General features: G+C 42.3%; 1 protein-coding gene across 7 annotated transcripts in view; it reads left to right on the top strand.

Annotated features, from left to right (window-relative positions):
* Positions 1 to 21,861, top strand: part of LOC114549865 (pleckstrin homology domain-containing family A member 5) — a 249,965-nt gene that overhangs the window by 171,455 nt on the left and 56,649 nt on the right. For all 7 annotated transcript variants that reach the window (XM_028570148.1, XM_028570149.1, XM_028570151.1 and 4 more), the window contains 4 exons: positions 1,794 to 1,866; positions 10,131 to 10,231; positions 12,169 to 12,284; positions 15,503 to 16,597. In XM_028570148.1, the coding sequence (XP_028425949.1) occupies positions 1,794 to 1,866; positions 10,131 to 10,231; positions 12,169 to 12,284; positions 15,503 to 16,597 (1,385 nt within the window). The remainder of the gene's footprint in view (positions 1 to 1,793; positions 1,867 to 10,130; positions 10,232 to 12,168; positions 12,285 to 15,502; positions 16,598 to 21,861) is intronic.

Below are 21,861 nucleotides of genomic sequence, written 5' to 3' on the forward strand. Positions count from 1 at the left end.
ATAGTTCCTGCTACCTATCGGCTAAGAATCCCACCTACCCTGAGGGGGCTCTATTCACCGTTTTCAACCTTTTTTTGTGTCTAAGTGACTGATGGGAACAACAATCTCTGACATTTGTCCATAATTAAGCGAAATCTCTGCAGTCTGCAGCGGAGAAACAAGCTACAATGTAAGTTAATAGGACAATTGTCCAGCTTGTATTTACCTTCACAAAAGTGCTCCTTTTGCCGCTGACAGACTCAGAATAATATTCTAAGTGTCTGACAACATTATGGAAAGGATTTCTAAGGAGGTCGACCTTTCTGTTAAGGAGCAAGATCCTGTTTTTAAAGGTCAGATATTATGCTTTTCCGTGTTTTCTGTCATATCTATGTTATAATGTTGGATTTTCATGTTAAACATTTATACAAATAATGAGGTAAACATATTTATATTTATATATAATAACAGACCAATCCCTGTGAGCTAAAACGTTCAGATTTCCAACTATTCTGAACGCTGCGGTTTCAACAGAACAGAAAACTCCAATTGGACAGATAGTCTAGCTAGCTGTCTGGATTTACCCTGCAGAGATCTGAGGAGCAGTTAACCATAGTCCTCACAAATCCACCGGAGGTTAGAACGCCAACACAGAGACAGAGGAAGGGGACGGACATCTGGCCGAAAATGAGGGACATCTGGCAGAATTTCCAGTGGCACCAGAACAATCCTGGAAATGAAACGTTGTCAATATAGACTACTAATGTTCTAATATTGGTTGGGTTGGAAACATTGAATCCTGCAGCAGCCTGAAGATTCTGAGGAATTGGGAGGATCCTTGACTGGACGTTAGCTAACCTAGCTTGGGGCTCAGCTTGTTCTCTCATTACCTCTCCACCCACTCGTTGCAAGTTTAGCAATTTTCTTTACATCGACTCTGGGTCAACGTTTCAATTGTTCTGTGGCCCGCTCACCACTATTCAACTCCGCTTTCCATTCCCTCCATCTCAGCCTCTGCCCCTGTGCTGCTGCTCACTGTATTCACATCCAGGCGAGAATCGATTCACTTCACACCAGCGTAGCCCCTTCTCTTCCCCTCAGACCTGTCAGGCAAAGTGCTCCCTCACACAAGAAATGTCATCAGTGTTTACCCAAAGCTCCTAACCTCGGGATGTGTGGCCAAACGCCACACAGTTCAAACAGCGAGCGAATGGTCTCAACAGAAAAATGTGGTATTGCCGCATAGAGAACAAAGCACAGGCCTTCGCCCCGAGCAGCACGCAGGCAAATTTGTCTCTGCGTTATGAAGAGATAAAACAGAGCAATTTGTCTCAGAGGGAAGGGATAGAAGCTGGTTAATAGAAGCAGCCAGAGGGAGAGACAGAGAGGGTATCAAGAAGAGGGGAAGTGAGGGGACATCAAAGGAGAGGCTGTGTGAAGTGAACTTTGAGCTAGCTCTTTAACTAATCTAAATGCTGTTTACCAAACTGTGTTTACAGTTATTAATATCTGAAAGTCATAACTCCCCTACTAGCACCACTCCCGTGTTTGGAATCAACTTCAGCTGCTTAGCTTTCTCCACTATCAACCTTATTAACACAAAGTACTGTAGATGTACTGTGTAGATGGATCTCCAGGCTATCAGGACGGAGAGCTGTGTGTGTGTGTGTGTGTGTGTGTGTGTGTGTGTGTGTGTGTGTGTGTGTGTGTGTGTGTGTGTGTGTGTGTGTGTGTGTGTGTGTGTGTGTGTGGTTTGCTGTAATGACTACACTTAGACTGACTGACTGATGGTGTGTGACCTTTGACCCCTGCAGGACAGCACAGGCATGAAGCTGTGGAAGAAGAGGTGGTTCGTTCTGTGCGACCTGTGCCTCTTCTACTACCGTGGTAAGGACACACACACACACACACATCTGGATGTGTGATGCAGACTGTAGATTTAAATGGTATTAAAGTGCCCATATTATGAAAAAAATCCCTTTTTCTGGGATTTGGGGTGTTATTTTGTGTCTCTGGTGCTTCCACGCACATACAAACTTGGAAAAAAACCATCCATGGTGTTCTGAGTGAGATATGGTTTCTGAATGTGTCCTGCCTTCAGTCTCCTGGTGAGCTGTTCAAAATCTGCACTGCTTTCTACGTCACTAGCCGAAACGAGGTGGCTAACCGTAGCTCGTTCTCAATGGCAAAACACTGCTACAACACACACTAGTTCACCATAATCTACAAAAGAACTACTTCCATGGCCCTGTTCTGCAGGTATTCCACACAAAGTTGGAAGTGTGTCCTCGTTTAGAAGAAGTCTCCCGGCTAATCCTGCCTTGTACTGACTGAAGTTGGAGAAACAAACAGCTAGTTGATGTGATCTTACCTAGGTACTGCGCATGTACGCCTCCCAACAAAGATGGGATAGAAGTGCGAAGCCTCACTCTGTAGCTAAAACAGCCACCTGAACACACAGGGTGAAAAGAGGAGCTGCAGCAATGTGCAGTACAACAAAAATATGGTGTTTTTTGAAAATTAAACCATGTAAACCTATACTGGTACAACCTCAAAATACAATTCTGAACCTAAAAATTAGCATAATATGGGCACTTTAATTGTCAAATCAAAAGCAAGTCCAAGAAAGCACGTTCACTATTTCAAGGATCATACCACTCATGTTTGAAGGCCATCCCATGTTAAACTCTTTATTACAAACAGATGTGACCAATGAAGGGAAAACTCTGAATTAATCAGTAGGAAAACATCATAAATGCAGTTTTGACCTATCCAAACTGTCGGATTGGTATCTGCCTCACTTTTCTATTCCACTTTGGTGTTTTTTGCTGCAGTCATCACTTCCTGCATGCGCTTCGCAATAAATACATTGTAATGTAAAGGCAGTATGAGGCCTATACTTTGAAACCGCATGTATTAACAGTGCCATTTGCGGTTAGATGGCGTAACCAAAAAAACGACTTGATTTAGTCAAAAGTACATTTTCTGCTCCATTACTGCCCTCGCTATCAACACAAACCCTGAGTTTAAATTCAGTGTACCATCATCTAAACGTCCAAATGAGGGAATATCTTTTGGAAGAATGCTGATCATCCCTCCAGTGGATGTTCCGCTCACAGTTGGAGAGTTCTGGAGACTTTAACACCTTATGATCACACTTTATGTGGTTCGCGGCTGTCATTTGTCACCAAACTGTATGTTCCATAGTCTCACATAGCCAGACCTATCTCCACAGCGCTGTGGAGTAAAGGCCCTTTTATGCTTCTGCGTAGAATCAACGGTGTAACCCCACAGACCCCTCTGCGTCTACGCCGGACCCTACGCTGTAGCCTGATGCGCACCTCTCGAAAAATTTAACTACACGTCTCAGCGACGCACGTCACTCGGCCATGGCGTGGTAGTGTTACATTCCCCCCCCCGACTCATCTCCTGGTTCTCCTTCTCCATCAACAACATGACATCAAGGAGAGGGTTAACTTCTCCTGCTCCAGATCTCCCACCGTGGTCAGAAAGAACAGGGAATACACTTTGGTTCTCTCACTAGGACTCTAGAGTCACTACTTGTTCTGAAGATAATCACCATCACTCTCTCACTTCTCCCTCGCTCTACCACACACTCCCCACACTCACATGCCGGCTCGACGCACACACCAGCGCACAAATATAAACATCAGACCACTTACGTAGGCTACGGCGAGAGCTCTGCGTGGAGCCTGCGCAGAACCATAAAACCGCCTTAAGGTCTGGCTACACCACAGATGCATTCTGGGATAGGAGAAAAAACTGCTCTGTTGTTGTCTGCATTTCTTTAAACCAATCACAATCACCTTGGGCAGTAATAAGCTCCAGACGCAGCGACGGTGGCTCTGCTAAATAGTCTCAGGAAGGAACTGGTTTTGGTGGAACATGTGCACTCCTCAAAAGAAAACGCCACATCCAATATTAAATGAAGTGAACTGTTGACACAATACAGTAACGTGAGATATTTAAATTAGCTGATACATGGTTAAACCTCATTGGCTCATTGGCTAAAACTGAATGACACTTACTAAAAGAAGCGTTATGTCATGACCGTTAATGACTTGTTTGTACTGTTTATGACAAGTTCATGACAGTGTCATGTCATTCTCATGTAGATACCTTCAAGTAAAGTGTAACCGTTTATTTCACTGAGCTTGTGTACCTTCGACGAGGTAGTGTATCAAGGAAATAACATATAAGAAACTATCACAACGCTGTTTTTATCGCCTAATCAAGAGCAGAGTCCAGAGGTCCAGTGTCCTAGCCAGTTAAAAGTGTTTGTCCTTGCTTTCACCCACAGTTGCGACGCCCGTGCTGCAGCACCACTTATTTACAACTCTAGGTTCACAAGAGCTCATCTGTTCCTCCTTCCTGTCTCCTAAACCCTTGAGAGAGATTTTTCCATCCCCATAAATTGACAAATTAGGCGCTCCCAGAGCGCAATCAGCAGCCGCTTTCATGATAAAACCGAGGGAAAATTGGATGTTTATTGGCTTAGCCAGCCAGAGACGAGAGCGAGGAGGCGTCCTCTGGAAGGACAATGTCGTGCTCAGCTTTGGATAATAACCTCTTCTTCTTCTTCTTCCTTTTTTTCCTCTCCTGCTTGCTTTATCAATTTATTCTAAGTACCGTCTGTCACTCAGGTTGGGAGGTGTTTGCAGAATTTGGAGTTGTTGAAGCAGGGATGATAAGCAAATCTCGTCTAGATACATTCATTCAGCGTGCACTCTAATCATCCCATTATTACCAGAGGGAGGCGATACGCTGATGATTACAGCTGTCGTAACATCACATGAAGCAGCTCCTCCAGGCTATCCCAATGTTCGGCAGTACAACTTGATGAAGTGGATTGAGCTGGATTCCTCCTCTGTGAGCTGAATAAGGGCGGAAAGAGCACCAAAATACTTTACTCAAATAAAAAAGTACTCTGACTTTAAAGAGCGTTTACTTAAAGGACAAAACCATTGCAAAATAAACCTAGGGGTTAACAACCCATGTGTACCGAGTCGACTGTTCTCTGGGATATGTTTTCATGCTAATCAAATGTGTCTCTGGGTTGAAACAAGCTAGCACAAACCGCTAATTAGCTTATAACGCTAGTCTTCGTGGCACGGGTAAAATAAAAAGAAATCTCTATTTCTACACCACTAACAAGGCTCAAAATAGCACCACACTTCCACTGTAGCATAATGAGGGTCCCTACATGTAAACCGGAGCATTGAGAACTTTGTAAGTGTACAGACAGTTTATTAAAAAGATAGATTATAAAGACAGTACTTTTCACGTATCCAGGCAGGCGCCATCTTGGAAAAACAGCCACGACCAGTCGAACGCCTTTCATGTCTTGATGAAAAGTGTGTAATGTCTGTCTTGGTGTTTGATGCTAGTGTTTTTCCACTCAGTGTGTTCTGAGTGACGGTGTGTGTTATCTCAGTGAGGATTGTTCTGAGTGACGGTGTGTGTTATCTCAGGGAGGATTGTTCAGATAAGGAGTGTTTGGCTGCACTGAGCCTGTTCTGAGACGTGTGTGAAGAGTTGTGTTGCTGTGAATGAGTATGGCAGCTGATGTGAACTTTTTAGCTCAGGTGACTGTTGGTAGTGCAGACTGTGGTTAGAGTTTTGCACACGTAGCTCCAGTTGTGACCACTGTGGTTTAGCATCGAGAAAAAAAAACTAAGTGCATTAACGTTTAACCCTGTGAGGACAAAAGACACACCGGTGAGTCGAAGCAATGTTTGAAAACACACATTTTGCAATATTACAAAATTTCATTTATCGACATTTATTTACTATTTTATTCATATATTTCGCTACTTGTGTGAACCCAAGACTTTTGTATACTCATTTCAATCACCAAAACAACTGAGTTTAGAGTTGTTTTCACAAGAGATTTGAGAAATTTCAAAAAGCCAACATCAACTTTTCAGCTTTTATCTCTTTACAGATTGCTCTGCAACACATTTGGGCCTCAGTGTACAGAAAGCTGAGTTTGTTTGGAACATCTTCATAAACACATGCGTATCCAGTAATATGCAAACATCCTTAAAATGTGAATTTAAAAAGAAATGTAAAAATGCCCTTAGACCTCAGAAGGATAAGCATCAGAACTATCATTTTCCACTGTTGCAGGCTAATTTCCAATATTAGAATGAAATCCTGTGTGTGTGTGTGTGTGTGTGTGTGTGTGCGTGTGCGCGTGCGCGTGTTGTAAAGCACTTTGTCCATTACGGTATGAAAGCGTTATGTAAGTGCCATTCGATGCAAAAAATCAAACTCGTTGTCACTTTGGGCTTTAAGGTTAAAGTGGTCGCCCAAATGCAGCTAGTTTGATGGACATTCAGTGGAATGCAAATGTGTAAACTGTGATTATTTGCACATTTTATGCATAAGCCTGCAGCCTACTGTAACTGCAACTGTCTGTTTTGCTTCTACAAACAGAAATAAACAACCAGGAAATGTTTCTTAATTTAAATTCAAACTGGATGATAAAAGCAGTCAGATCTGGCAGGAATTGGGCTTTACAGCCTGCATAAAGCACAGTATGTTGGATGTAGAATACAGACATTACTTACTTGCAGTAATGAGAGTACATGTAATGAGTTACTTCCTACCCTAGTCTTAAACTACTTTTGCACTAGAAAACAGCTTGTGTGGACAAATTAATATTTTGCCCATCAATATAATTACCTTGTGGGCACAAGTTGTTATCTTAAAATATCTTGCGTGAACTAGATATGAATGTAATATCTTGGGTGCACAAATTATTCTGTGGTGTGCATCTTTTGAGGCTCCATTGATGCCCAAAAGTCAAGTCAACTTTATTGTCAATTCTGAAATATGTGCCAGACATACAAAGCAATTGAAAATACGTTTCTCTCTAACCCACGGTGCAATAAGGACACGTACAACAGGCATAATCTGGTTGTTATACACAATAATAATAATTTAACCAAACCTTTATCCTAGTAGTTACAGTTTTTGTGTATGGGTTAGGGACTCATCTGAACAAAAAAACATTTCGTGACAGATTTGCAGCTTTGTCAAACCTGAGTGAAGAACCTTGAAATGTCAGTCCACCCACTCACATTGCATTGTATAGCAACAGCATGCCAGCTCACGTGTTCCCTTTCTTTCTTGTTAATTTTCTGTATGTGTTCTGTATCTCAATAATTCAGCAGCGGGGATGGGGCTGGAGGAGCTGCACGGCTCACTATGCAGCCTCGGCTAAAGCAAACAGCAGCGCTGGCTGCAGGCTCTATAGGTTTTTGCTGCAGCTGGTGCAGACGCTGCCTTCACTTTGTAGCCTGGAAGCTCCCATCAAAGCAGCATTGCGCTAAACGGAGCACAGAGAGGCGATGGAACGATGCTCAGTTTGTTGTTGCAAGGCCTTTTAAAAAAGAATCTGGCATCAATAAACATTTACTCAGTTAGAGGACTGTAATGTATTCACGGCTGCGTTTCACATATTTTGTTGCTCTTCTGAAATGTGGAAGACGTTCCACGATGTGTACCACTCCAGGGGCAATTCTAGGATCAGTGCCTGGCACCCTTTCAACATAATTTAACTTTATTCTACTGTGTTAATTTTGTTGTTAAAATCATTTTGGACCATCATGGTAGGGGAAACACTGAATTATGTAACTAGTCATCTTTTTGTTTTTGTGAAAGAGTCAAACTTTCGTTTAAAAGCATAATTAGGACGGAAGTGCCACTTTTAAGGTTGACCATATTCTCGTTTTCGGTCAAATGGCCTTTTGAACGGGAGAGCTAGGGGCACTACTATGATAGCATCAAAATCACTATTTTTAAAACACTAAGAAGGCTCGACACAACATGAGACTTTGCTCCAAATATCACCAGGGGCTCTACACATGAACTCAGCATTGAGAACACTGTTTGGTACACAGAGTTTACTAAAAAGAAAGGCTTTCAACAACTCACTATAGCAGTTGTTGTTATTCAATTCAATTCAGTTACATTTTATTTATGTTAGTATCAAATCATAAAGAGTTATCTCAAGACACTTAACAGATAGAGCAGGTCTAGACCACACTCTATAATTTACAAAGCCCCAACAGTTCTAATAATTCCCCCAAGAGCAAGCATTCAGTGCGACAGTGGCGAAGAAAAACTTCTTTTTAGGAAGAAACCTGGGACAGACCCAGACTCTTAGTAGGCGGTGTCTGACGGTGCCGGTTGGGGGTGTGATGAACAGTGGCAATAATAGTCACAATAAAGATAATGGAACAGTGACTAGAAATGGTAGTTGTAGTAGTTCATGTCATAGCAGGGACCTGCAGGGCGTTACAGGATGTAGCGTGGCCCAGCAGAGCATAGCAGGGCGTAACCAGGACGCAGCAGGACGTAGCAGTACGCAGCAGGACACTGTAGGGCAGCGCAGAGCGTAGCAGGGGGTAGTAGGGAGTGCAGCAGGACCACGGCGACAGCTGCAACAAAGATCTTGGTGCCATCCTAATCCGAGGGAAAAACAAAACATAAGGACTCTCTGAACTATCCGCCATCTTGTCAGTCAAAACGAGTCGATATCCGAATGCGAATGAACGGACTCCATATGAGGCTCCTTTTTCAACTACAAGGTCAATATTGTTTTTCAATAACGACAAAACAACCAATAATCCGTGCATTTATATGGAACTAAGCTTTAGGAGCTTTCCATCTTTACTCTCCTCCCTGTTACGTTGCATTCGGAGATTGACTCTTTTTGACTGGCAAGACGGCGGATAGTGTAAACAACAACTGCTATAGTGAGTTGTTGAAAGCCTTTCTTTTTAGTAAATTCTGTGTACCAAACATTGTTCTCAATGCTGAGTTCGTGTGTAGAGCCCCCGGTGATACTTGGAGCAAAGTCTCATGTTTTGTCGAGCCTTCTTAGTTTAAAAATAGTGATTTTGTTGTGATCATAGTAGTGCCCCTAGCTCTCCCATTCAAAAGGCCATTTGACCAAAAACGAGAATAAGGTCAACCTTAAAAGTGGCGCTTCCGTCATAATTATGATTTTAAATGAAAGTCGGGTACATTCACAAAAAGACCCTAGGTTGCATTTTGGCGAGAGTTACGCTTTAATGCTGAATCCCAATAACTTTTGGAAATGAGAGGTTAACAGTATGTGGTTTTAAGTAACGGCTGACAAGCCCTACTTTCTTTGGCTACTATGGCTCAGAGAAATCTCAATCATTCCCAATCTTACAGAGACGGAGAGCGTAGGTATATGTAAGGAGATATAATGGGCACAGGCTAATTATTGATCACTAACATGCTAGTTAACATTAGTAATTAAACTTAAACAGCTAATGTAAGTCAAAACTGCCTGTGAGCTTCTCCTGTACTATACGGTAATTCCTCTACTGTGTGACAGTAAGTCACTTGGTTATGACCCAATCGTTAGCCTATTTTTATAAAAGCGTCTGCTACGGAGCCATAACGTGAGGTAGAAGGTAATGGAGCCTTTTATACATTGTCGTGTTTCTTTAGAAATAAACAATGGACAAATAGTTATTCGCTGTCAAAGTGGCGCCAAAATTAACTGTTTTTCTATAGGACACAGAGGAGTGTTACTTGGAGTCTTTTGTCCAATGATAATAAAGTATTGTAAAGAGACTCTTTTCCATATAGGATAAGGAGAGATTGGTTTTTGGCTGTATTCCAATCAGAAAAAGACTTCTTTGTTCTGTGACTGTATAAAATCATTGTGCACAAACGTTTTCTGTGGAAGATGCTGGGGAAAACTGATCTGGGTTAGTTGTCCTCGGTAACTTCCCTGTGATTAATTACATAACACATTTGCGGTATTCACCTTTAACCATCTCTGTGTTTTCTGTGCTTTGATTATCCATAACAGTCGCACCTTTGCTATCTCTCTCCAACACAATGCTGTAGTCCTTTCCCCTTCTGGGCTTTACCACCCAAAGATGAATAGTTAGTATTTGTTATGAGCAGTGCAACCACTTATTCAGTCTACAGCATCCTGTGACACTGCTCCATCTTTATTGATCGTATGTCCACTGAAGCTGAGCCAGAGCCTGACTCCACTTAGTTTAGTGTAGGTGGATGTGGCTTTGAATGCAAATGTCCCGCTCTAACATGTGGCTCTTCTTCTTTCTTTGGTGCAGACGAGAAAGAGGATAGCATCCTGGGAAGTATCCTGCTGCCAAGCTTTCACATCTCCATGTTGTCTGTGGATGACCACATCAGCAGGAAATACGCTTTCAAGGTAAATCACAAGTGTCTGCTTACAGTGTCTGTTTTTAAATTAATGGTGGTGGTGATGATGAAGCTAACAAAGTGCCTTTTCTTCTTCCCCAAAACCAGGTTAAGAATGGTTTACTTAAAGGTGCACTATGAGTTCCTGCATGATTTCAGCGCAATTTCATTTTTGTCTCACATGGTAGTCATCTCTCCTTGATCTGCTAGCTGCCTGACCCCTGAACACACCGTGAAAAAGCCCGGTCTCGGGAGACAACACAGGGCTCGTAAACGTCAAACAAACACTAGGGGCACAGGCTGTGCACCAAAATACAACAAACCACGTTCCAGCCAATCACCGACAAGATGGTTGGTGGAGGGGGTGTGGGTTAGAGACAGTTAATCAGTTAGTCATGACAGTTACGGAAACATGGGGGGAGGGGTGCTTGCTCTGTTTTGTTTGGAATGTTCTCGGAACGTCAGCAGAAGGGACGTCCTGCAGGAACTCCTAGTGCACCTTTAAGTTCCACTCTTTTACTCTGACTGGATGGTCTTTAAACTAAAGTGGTGGTCCCATCCCACACATACATACACATGCAGCCAGCCAATAGGAGCACATTGCTCATTAAACTCTTTGAGTAATCTAATACACTGTTAAAAGGAAGAGTTCACAATTTTGGGAAATAGATTTATTTGTTTGTCGTTTTTTTTTTAGAGAGAGAGAGACTTTATACTTCATATGTTCTTCATGTGTTCTTTTGTTTCGTTTTTTGTTTTCTTTCTTACATTTGACACTTAACAATTTCATATTAATATATTGCTGTTTCTTTATTGACCCTAAATAAATTAACTAGCGCACACACACACACACACACACACAAACACGAACATTGTATTATCCTCGATGCTTTGGCAATTCGGAAATTCATGCCAATAAAGCAAATTGAGAGAGAGAGAGAGAGAGAGAGAGAGAGAGAGAGAGAGAGAGAGAGATGAGAAGATAGGTATAAATCAAAAGTATGTGTGTTAAATATAGAGTTGAATGCAGGATGTTGAATTACTGATTATTGATCCCCCCCTGTTCCACCCCACTTAAAAAATCCTGGAGTCGCCCCTGCGCCCAATCACAGCATATATCGGTGTGAATCATACTTGTTAACACCTGTTAACACTTGTTAACAGTATACTCATCCTGTAGCAATTTACTTGCAATGAACTTAGTTTCTTATTAAGTTTACACAATGAAAACTGAAGAGTTGGGACTTGGGGCGACTGTACAGAGCCTCACAGTACACATATGTAAGAGGCAGGTAAAGTCGTTTATTGTTGAACACCTTTGTTTTAGTCACTTCCAGTAATTAGGGCACCCGGTGCGGGCGGACGAAGCAAAAGGGATATCATCTGTTCCCCTGTGTGGTTTATGTGAACCAGAGTACATCATATGACCTTTGGACACCTCTGTATGCCAGTAATACACGTATGAAATGTCTTGGATGCACAACCTTGTTTGTTTCTCCTGCTAATAAATCTACAAAAGCATTATTGGATCTCTGAGCCATTAACAGAAGTGCATCTGGCAAGTTAGTGTCCCTGCTCAGCCTCATACAGTGCGCACACATACTGACCACTCAGAACGCTGCTGGTCGGGCACTTAAGGGTCATTCTTATTCATGCAGTTTTACCTACAGTATGCCAAGATACAGACAGGAGCCTCAAAGACTTTCACACTAGTGTGTTTTCACACTTGAGCTGAAACCCATGGAAGGCAGGGAGCACACACACACACACACACACACACACACACACACTTCTGCCAGCAGGGATGATGTAAAGACTCCCTGCTGGTATCTCAAGGTCCCCATCACACTGCTGTTTATCTCCTCCTCTCTCGGTCGATCTGTTTCACCTCCTCCTCCTATTTATCAATCTCTCACCTCCCCTCTCTCATTCTTTTTACACTGCCAGGCCACTCACCCCAACATGCGGACGTATTATTTCTGCACCGACACATCCAAAGAGATGGAGTCCTGGATGAAAGTCATGACGGATGCTGCCCTCGTCCACTCTGAACCAGTGAGAAGGTCGGTACTCGTCACAGAGACGTGCCTACAGACAGTCGGGATGGTTGTGAAATACAGTTAGACACACACAGTCACATTTTCTCCAGATTAGAGTGCTATAATATTCATGAAGTGTTTTATCATATCTCTGGGGTCACCCTAAATGCCTCCAAAAGTGCCTAGTTAAGAGTTTCCGCTCATGAAGACATAAACAACTCCTCAACTAACAGAAAGGCAGAGCTGAGCTTGTTGTCATGGGTGATATTGTGTTTCATTGAGGAACTTAACATATCCTAGTTAATTAGTTTCATTAACCCTGTGAGGACGCACCGGTGAGTCCAAGCGATGTTTGACAACACTCCTACTCAAAAAAGCAATATTACAAAATTTACATTTATTTACTATTTTATTCATATATTACGCTACTTTACGACTTTTGTAAACTCATTTCAATCACCGAAATAACTGAGTTTAGGTTTGTTTTCACAAGAGATTTGAGAAATTTCAAAAACTTTTCAGCTTTTATCTCTTTACAGATTGCTCTGGAACACATTTGGGCCTCAGTGTACAGAAATCTGAGTTTGTTCAGAACATCTTCATATGAAACACATGCGTATCTGGTTATATGCAAATATCCTTAAAATGTGAATTTAAAAAGAAATGTAAAAATGCCCTTAGACCTCAAAAGGTTAAGCAACAGAACAGAAATGTCTGTTGACATTTCTGAGTGCCATCCTACAGTTGCTTAATAAAAGCAGGTTTTCTACACAAACAAACGTACATGTGTCATTAGTATGAGGAAAAAAAGAGATTTTAACTGTGTCTGGCTCGGGTCGGGCTCGGAAAGAAAAATGCGGCCTAATCCGCACTCTAGTAGTGAAGTTAAATCATATGAACATTATCAACAACCAATCAGTGCGCTCCCTCCGGCACCAAACAGGAAGTAGCAAACCGGCTAGAGCCAGTGTTGTTGATGGTTGCTATTGCGTCGTGCTAAGCTAAACACTAAAGAGGAAAAGTTGTAGATTTTCAACCCACTTTAGTCTTTTTAAAGTCTGTTTAAAGTCTTCTAGTGCATGGTGGGCATTAGTAGACTATAGGATTTTGCAATGACTGTGGATCTTGCATGGTCACAATTTGCAAGACTAAAACTAGATTTGTTTAGAAAAAATTAACCTAGCTAGCTAGCTAGCTAGCTACCGCTAGCATTAGCTGGTAACGTTACGGAAAGTCTGCAGAGTTTCTGTTCTGCCGTACATGCAGATGAATGTTGAATGAGGTGTGTGTTTATCCGCCAGTAAATCTCCACTGGATGACTCGCTTCAGAAGGGTTGGAAATCTGCAACTTTCCCTTTTCAGCATTTAGCTTAGCGCAGCGCCATAGCATCCATAAACACCTGCTGATTGTTGAGAGTGAAGACAACATTAAGGAAGTTGAAGAAAGATCAGTAATCTGTTCTTTTTCAGTAACACACGTCAAACAAAGCCTTCACCTTAATCACAGTCCCAGTGAATGAATGAATCAGAAGTTACAAGTTATGTCTTCATAAGGGCCCATCGATAGAAAAGAAACTTTTCCTCCAAATATAGATGTTTAGATAATCCAAAAAAAGTTTGAAAGTTTAAAAAAAGTAGGCCTACTATACTACTATTTCTGCACCCAACACAAAATGTCCCATATACATTATATTATAGAGTGAATACGGTATCACACTGAGGGAATATATTCACAGGTTTAAAGTCTTGGGTGTGAATATGACTGCATTGCTCAGGAAATTGCCATACAGTAAATCTTTTTTTTCCCACAAAAAAAAATCATACATACATACAGATCAGTTTTCACCACCAATTATTAAGAAAATAAAAAAAACAGATAGAAGAAAAAAAAGAAATGCAAATAAACAAATCAATAAATAAAGGTGCTTGAGATTCCTTCCTTGTTTGACAACTACATTTTTGGATAAACTCAATGATCCATCAGAGTGACAGAAAAAAAGGGCAAGGCAGCTTTATTTATATAGCACATTTCAGCAACAGGGCAATTCAAAGTGCTTTACATAAAACATTAAAGAGCAGTTAGAAAACAATTAAAAAACAATAATAAACAAATTAAAAACATTAGTTAGTGCAGTATAAGAATAAAAGTTACAGTGCAGTATAAGAAATTAAAGTTAATAAAATAGATTATTTAAAGCAAAGCAACATCAAAAAGATAGGTCTTTAGCTTAGATTTAAAAGAACTGAGAGTTGCAGCGGACCTACAGGTTTCTGGGAGTTTGTTCCAGATATGTGGAGCATAAAAACTGAATGCTGCTTCCCCCTGTTTAGTTCTGACTCTGGGGACAACAAGTAGACCTGTCCCAGACCACCTGAGAGGTCTGGGTGGGTCATAATGTAGTAGCAGATCAGAAATGTATTTTGGCCCTAAACCGTTTAGTGATTTATAAACCAGTAAACGTATTTTGAAATCAATTCTTTGAGGCACTGGAAGCCAGTGTAGAGACTTCAGTACTGGAGTGATGTGATCCACTTTCTTGGTCTTAGTGAGGACTCGAGCAGCAGCGTTCTGAATCAGCTGCAGCTGTCTGATTGATTTTTTAGGGAGACCTGTAAAGACACCGTTACAGTAGTCAAGTCTACTGAAGATAAAAGCATGGACAAGTTTTTCCAGATCCTGCTGAGACATAAGCCCTTTAACCCTTGATATATTATTAAGGTGATAATAGGCTGATTTTTTAATTATGTTAATGTGGCTTTTAAAATTTAGGTCTGAGTCCATGACTACACCAAGATTTCTTGCTTTGTCTGTTGTTTTTAACATTGTCGTTTGAAGCTGAGCACTGACTTTCAATCGTTCCTCTTTTGCTCCAAAAACAACCACCTCCGTTTTTTCTTCATTTAATTTAAGAAAGTTCTGGGGCTCAAACCAAAAACAATAATTTCCATAAAGAAATAAGACACACAGACCAGTATTTTGAACTACCCATTGGTCTGTCCTCCCTATTAAATACAATAGTTAAATACGAGAGTAATGCTTCTCTGTGGTTACCCAATACCCAGTGGGAACTGACCCGGTCCAGTCTGGCACTGTCAGAGGTTTCTGGCAGAGATCAGAGCAGGAGGGTGACAGCGTTAGAGGGGCTGTCAGACAAACACAGGACTTCTGACACTTGAGTTGTCTTTGACATCTCTGAGAAAAGTTGACTCTTTGTTACATTCTTCTCTTTCTTTCTTGCCAGACTGGACAAGTTGAAAGTGGATCAGCGGACACCTCAGGAGTTGAACAACTTCCTGAACCACAGAGTCCTAACCCGACCCGAGATCCAGAACAACGAACGCAACCGCGAGCCCGTGCGACAACACTCCCTGTCTCGAGTTGACGACAAACGGCAGAAAGACCTGGAGAAACACAACTGCCAGCGGGAGTACTACACCTTACAGAGAGAGGGGGAGAGGTACTCGCTGAAGAAAGACGGCGTGAGCTACATGCTTCAGAAGGACGGAGAGAGGTACATGCTGCGAAAAGACGGGGACAAGTCTTCACTGCAGAAAGATGGAGAGGTGTGCGCACTCCACAGGGATCTGGAGAAGCATGCTGTCCAGAACAAGGACGAAACGTGCACTGTCACGCCGACGGAGGAGAAATACGCTCCGTCTAAAGATGGAGAGAAGTACCTGCTCGCGAAGGATGGAGAGAAATACGCACTACAAAAAATAGGAGACAGGCACACACTCCAGAAAGATGGACCGATATACGTTCCCCAGAAGCAGGTGAAGAGACAGCTGTCATTAAAGGAGACGGAGAGGTACGGCGTCATGAGGGAGATGGAGAATAAATATGGTACCATACAGGTTGTGGACAAATACGGCACTCTGAAGGAAGTGAGGAAATACAGCACGCTCCGGGAAGGGGATAAATACGCTGCTCTCCGAGACGCAGGGAAGTATGCTACGATCCGTGGCGGGGATAGATATGGCTTCCAGAGAGACCCGAGTGCAGAGAGGTCTCTGACTAAAATCAGCAGCATCAAGCTGCAGCCGGCTCAGGCCGCCGCTATCGCTGCCGCGGTGTCTGCATCACGCCAGGGCCAGGCCAATCTCAATGTCCAGCATCCTGCGCAGGTCAATGGCTCGGGGTCCGCGGCGGCGCCCGCGGAGCAGACTGGGGACTGCAGCCCGGCAGAGGTGGACAGCAGCCTGGCCATGGGTCCGGGAAAGTCCCCTGCTCCGGTCCAGGAGCCGGAGAAGGGCCTGTCCCGGACCAACTCCATGCAGCAGCTGGAACACTGGGTCCGCGCACACAGGACAAGAGGACTGGACGATGACACCAGGAGGTGAGACTGACACAATGTGGGCCCACATGTGCATGTGTAGGGCTCGGTACTGTTCCAAAATGTGTGATACCAATACAGTGACTTTGATACTGGTTCCCAAACCATAACCTACCGATTTTATAAAATCTATTTTAACAAAAATAAATGGAAACACTTTACTTGAAGGTATCTACATAAGAGTGACACGACACTGTCATGAACGCATGACACTGTCATTACACAGTGATGACACATGAACCCTAACCCTAACTCTAACCATAACTTCAATTTAGTAAGCTAAAAGAAGTGTTATGTCATTGAGGACATGCGCATTATACTTTCTATATTTACTGCAATCTAAGGGGCGACCTCTCATCCCAACAGGTCTGCTCCTCCACAAGATTTAAAAGCATTTTTCTTTTTTTTAACTCTACCATTCCGTCTTCCCCCCTCGTTCCCCGTGTATCTTCCTCTGTCCTTGCTCTGCGCTTGCGGACCAGAGGGAGCTCAAAGCTCTCTGTGTCACCGGAGATGTGTATCTCATTTGGGAGTGCTGGCATTTAGCTAGCGTTTAGCCAGCTGTAGCGAGGAACGCAGCGGAACAGACTTACAGAGCGCTGATGCTCCCTTCTCCTTCTGCTGCCATGAATAAGTCATGGAAATGGGACTGTAATGAAAGCAGAGCAAGCTGAGTGCTGCCTAGCCACATTTGTCATCTTTATCCGCACTTGGTGCAAAGGAAGGAAATAGAGTCACTTTGTTGTAGGACCGATTGCTATTGTTGTTAAAGCTTTAATGCTTACCTTTATTATATTAATGAACGTCCGTTACATTCAAGCCGTTGCCACATGAGTTGCTACAAAGCTAATTAAGACTACCAGCTCCACACAACTCTCTCTGGATTTCTCAGTATGACTATGTTCAGAAGATTGTGGCTTCATCATCCATCTTGTTTTTTTAATCCTCCGTGTCCTCCTTGGCTACTAGAAACTGCGTGGATTTTTGTTGTCATTACTTAGAATTCCTCATTGGGGAGACAGAAACTACGCACTATAGCTTTAACATCAAGGCCTGCTTCTACTACTAACAGTCATATTATTTAGAGTGACCCCAGTAGTAAAAACCAGTGTAAATGGACTGTATTAATATAGTGCTTTTCTAGTCTTAACGACTACTCAAAGCATTTTTACATAGTACAGGAACCATTCACCATTCACACACATTCAGACACTGTGGCCGAGGCTGCTGTACAAGGTGCCACCTGCTCATCAGATAAACATTCACATTCCGATGGCGCAGCATCGGGAGCAATTCGGGGTTCATTGTCTTGCCCAGGGACACTTCGGCATGGCACTGCAAGACAAGGGATCGAAACTCCAACCTTACAATTGGTAGGCAAAAGCGACATCCCGTGAGCACCACTAACTCACTAAGGCTACGTTCAGACTGCAGGCCAAAGTTACCAAATACATTTTTTTTTTTTTCCATATCTGATTTTTTCATGACAGTGTAAACAGCCCAAGTCCCGAGCCATCTTTTCCGTTACAGGTCTATTATTTTATTAATGCGACCTCAGTCTGGACAGTCAGATCCAAATCCATGCGACTCTGACGTCACTCTAGTCTACAGCGACCATCGTATCCATTCTGCGCCGAGAACAGCAAGCCCGCAGGAACAGCGCCAGGCTTTGATGCAAACATGGGCCCAGCCGCCAACAGTGGAAGTGCAATGTTTTTTTCCAAAGACCTTACTTGGCGAAAATGCTGAATGTAGTGAAGAGTCAATATACAGTTAGTGCAAATAATGGTCTAGTTAGTGATGTAGGTCAATAATAACACGGTAAACATGAATAGACAGTCCATATAAAATGCAGGATGTAGTGAAGAGTCAATATACAGTTAGTGCAAATAGGTGCTAATGTAGATCAGGAATAACACAATATGCATGAATAGACAGACTGTATAAATGTTGAAAGAGTCAATGTAAATACGAATTGACATACTATCTAAAATGCTGAAATGTGGTAAAGAGTCGATATACAGTTAGTGCAGAATTGTGGTCTAGATAGAGATGTAGATCAGTAGAGTGTACTAAAATTGTGTGATACAAAGGTGGGAAGAAAAGAAAAACAATTGAGCAATCAGGGCTGATGTAAGGTGCAGAAGAGCGAGAACAGAATATGATAGCAATGAAGATGTGCATCTGTGCCAATATGCAATTGGGCGTGACAAGGATAACTGGGTAAGGGTGTGCAAAACAGTGGGTGAAGATGGATGAAAGAATAACAGTACAGTTAACAGTATTGAAACAAGGGAAAAATTGTGATGAATTTGAGGCATGATCAGACGACTGATGAGAGAGACTCATGATCTTCTTTTAAAGATAGTTTACTCAGTATACTGGGTGAGAGAGTGCGTTACCTTCCTCTCTCTTTGTGTTGGCATTTAACCTCGGGTGGATTTGTGAGGACTATGGTTAACTGCTCCTCAGATCTCTGCAGGGTAAATCCAGACAGCTAGCTAGACTATCTGTCCAATCAGAGTTTTCTGTTGTACAACTAAAACAACCTTTTGAACGTAAACACGTTCCACCAAAATAAGTTCCTTCCCGAGGCTATTTAGCAGAGGTGCTGTGTCTCCGTCCGGCACTTAGCACCACCCAAGATGGTTGTGATTGGTTTAAAGAAATACCAATAAAACCAGATCATGTTCTTCTCCCATCCCAGAATGTGGACCCTCCTCAGAAGGTCTGGCAATGCGAGACTACTAAAACAGCCACATTGGGCTCCATCTCAGCAATCTTACTATAGGCAGAGGTCAGAGGTGAACAGATGTACTTGAAATAGTATGTGGGGCTCCGTCTCACACACACACATGTCCAGCTGTCATCCTTTCTCACTAGTCTTAGTCTTCGGCTACAAACAGTACCTACAGTACAGGCCAAAAGTTTGGACACACCTTCTCGTTCAGTGTGTTTCTTTATTTTCATGACTATTTACATTGTAGATTCTCACTGAAGGCATCAAAACTATGAATGAACACATATGGAATGATGTACTTAACAAAAAAGTGTGAAATAACTGAAAACATGTCTTATATTTTAGATTCTTCAAAGTAGCCACCCTTTGCTTTTTTTGGTAACTCTGCAAACCCTTGGTGTTCTCTCAATGAGCTTCATGAGGTAGTCACCTGAAATGGTTTTACCTTCACAGGTGTGCTTTGTCAGGGTTCATTAGTGGAATTTTTTCCCTTATTAATAAAAAAGCAAAGGGTGGCTACTTTGAAGAATCTAAAATATAAGACATGTTTTCAGTTTTTTCACACATTTTTGTTAAGTACATAATTCTATATGTGTTCATTCATAGTTTTGATGCCTTCAGTGAGAATCTACAATGTAAATAGTCATGAAAATAAAAAGGAAACGCATTGAATGAGAAGGTGTGTCCAAACTTTTGGCCTGTACTGTACATTTTAGCATGATTTCTAGAATAACAACTTTGATCATATAAGACATAAAAGAAGATGCATAACAAATGATTTCCCACTACCAGGAATCAATACACTAAGGACCTGCTGTTTTAGGTTGACTTACTGAAATAACTCTTTATATTCAGCTGGAAAAGTTGAAGTTAACTCCTTCAGACATGGCTTACGTGAACACAATGCCCGGCTGAATGCAGAAAGTGAAGCAAAGTGGGCTCAAATCAGGGTACCGGCTTGTCTTCCTGCAAAGGTTAAATGAGAAGAACAAAGACTGTGATGCTCTCTCCATTCGGGTGACGAATGATGATAGGCAGCCAGAGTGACAACCACCATAATGTCTGTCCCCATGCACTCATACGATCAAAGCCACTGTCCTAGAGATTCGAGGCACCCATTTTATGATAGCTGCTAATGGCTGCAATGATAACGAGCTCCTCATAACTCCATGTTCCCAGGTCAAAGCCAAAGTGAAAGTGAAGCAGAGTTCTGGTAACAAAAGTAGTTTGATAATTAAACCCAGTCAAGCACACCATAAATGTCAAGACACACACGTACAGATAATTAAGCTGGTTCCTATTCAGTACACACTGATTAAAGGCATTGATTCACTGGCTGCTGGAAACGGCAAGTGCAGGTGTTTACGTGGAATGTGTCAACCCATTCTCATTGTATGGGACGCACCGGGAATAGCAGCAGCTTGACCCATAGACAACGAAATGGACAATGTAATGCCGTAGATTTCCACGGAGACCAGTGAAGGCTATTTGAAGCACTTTTCCGGTGAGCGCTGAGCGTTACTGAGCAGCCTCCAACTGAGCTTGAAGACGTAGATGTGACGTGAGCAACCTGTCTGAAAGTGTGAAGTCTTCTGGTAGCTGTGCCGAGAGAAATCTCAATCATTCCCAATCTTACAGAGACGGAGAGTGTAGGTATATGTAAGGAGATAACATAGACACAGGCTAATTATTGATCACTAACATGCTAGTTAACATTAGTAATTAAACTTAAATAGCTAATGGAAGTCCAAACTGTCTGCGAGCTTCTCCTGTACAATGGCGTGGTTCGGCCCGACCACGGCGCTGTAAGATGACGTAGTATTAAGAGAGACAACGGTAGAGAGTAGCATGAAAGACCTAAAATCCGCATAAGGAGGCAGGTTGGGTTGGGGGATGGGTCAAACAACACAGGACTTTCACCCAAGAGACCAGGGTTCGTGTCCCATTCTTGTCCCACGTGTTGCTGAAACGTACATTATACAATCCCACCAACCATCTGTTCCTAAACCCAACAGTCCCGTTCTTCTGCCGCATGTCAGTTAAACGTACGTCCCGACCCAGAGCGTCAAAAAGTGACACCAAGAGTCCTGAACAAACTATTCTAAAATTGACGGTTTTCTAAATGTTTGCGACCTGACCAAGCATCGCTTTTTGACGCAATGGGAGTGAGAATGTGTTGAAAGTGTGAATGCCTTCGGCCCCTGTTCTTATCCAGTATTTTTGATAAGTAACCACATTAAAATGTATGAGTTGGTGCTACAGTACATGTAACTGAGTGACTTTAATGTTAACCCTTTTGGTTGTTATCTTGATTGGTGCAAAGGAAGTTAATGTCTTCTTTCTTAGCATAAAACACAACTGAGCTCGTCTCCTGCTGCAAGAGAGAGAGAGCGGGGTCTGGCCACTGCAAGACTCATGAGTCAATGACTTCATCCATTTATTCAGTTATTTGCACTTGTATTAGTTTCTGCCAAGCTCAGTTGATTCTTCCTCTGTAACAAAAGAAGAAAACTTTTCTGTCCTAATT

The sequence above is a fragment of the Perca flavescens genome, chromosome 23, assembly GCF_004354835.1.
Source record: "Perca flavescens isolate YP-PL-M2 chromosome 23, PFLA_1.0, whole genome shotgun sequence".
Lineage (NCBI taxonomy): Eukaryota > Metazoa > Chordata > Actinopteri > Perciformes > Percidae > Perca > Perca flavescens.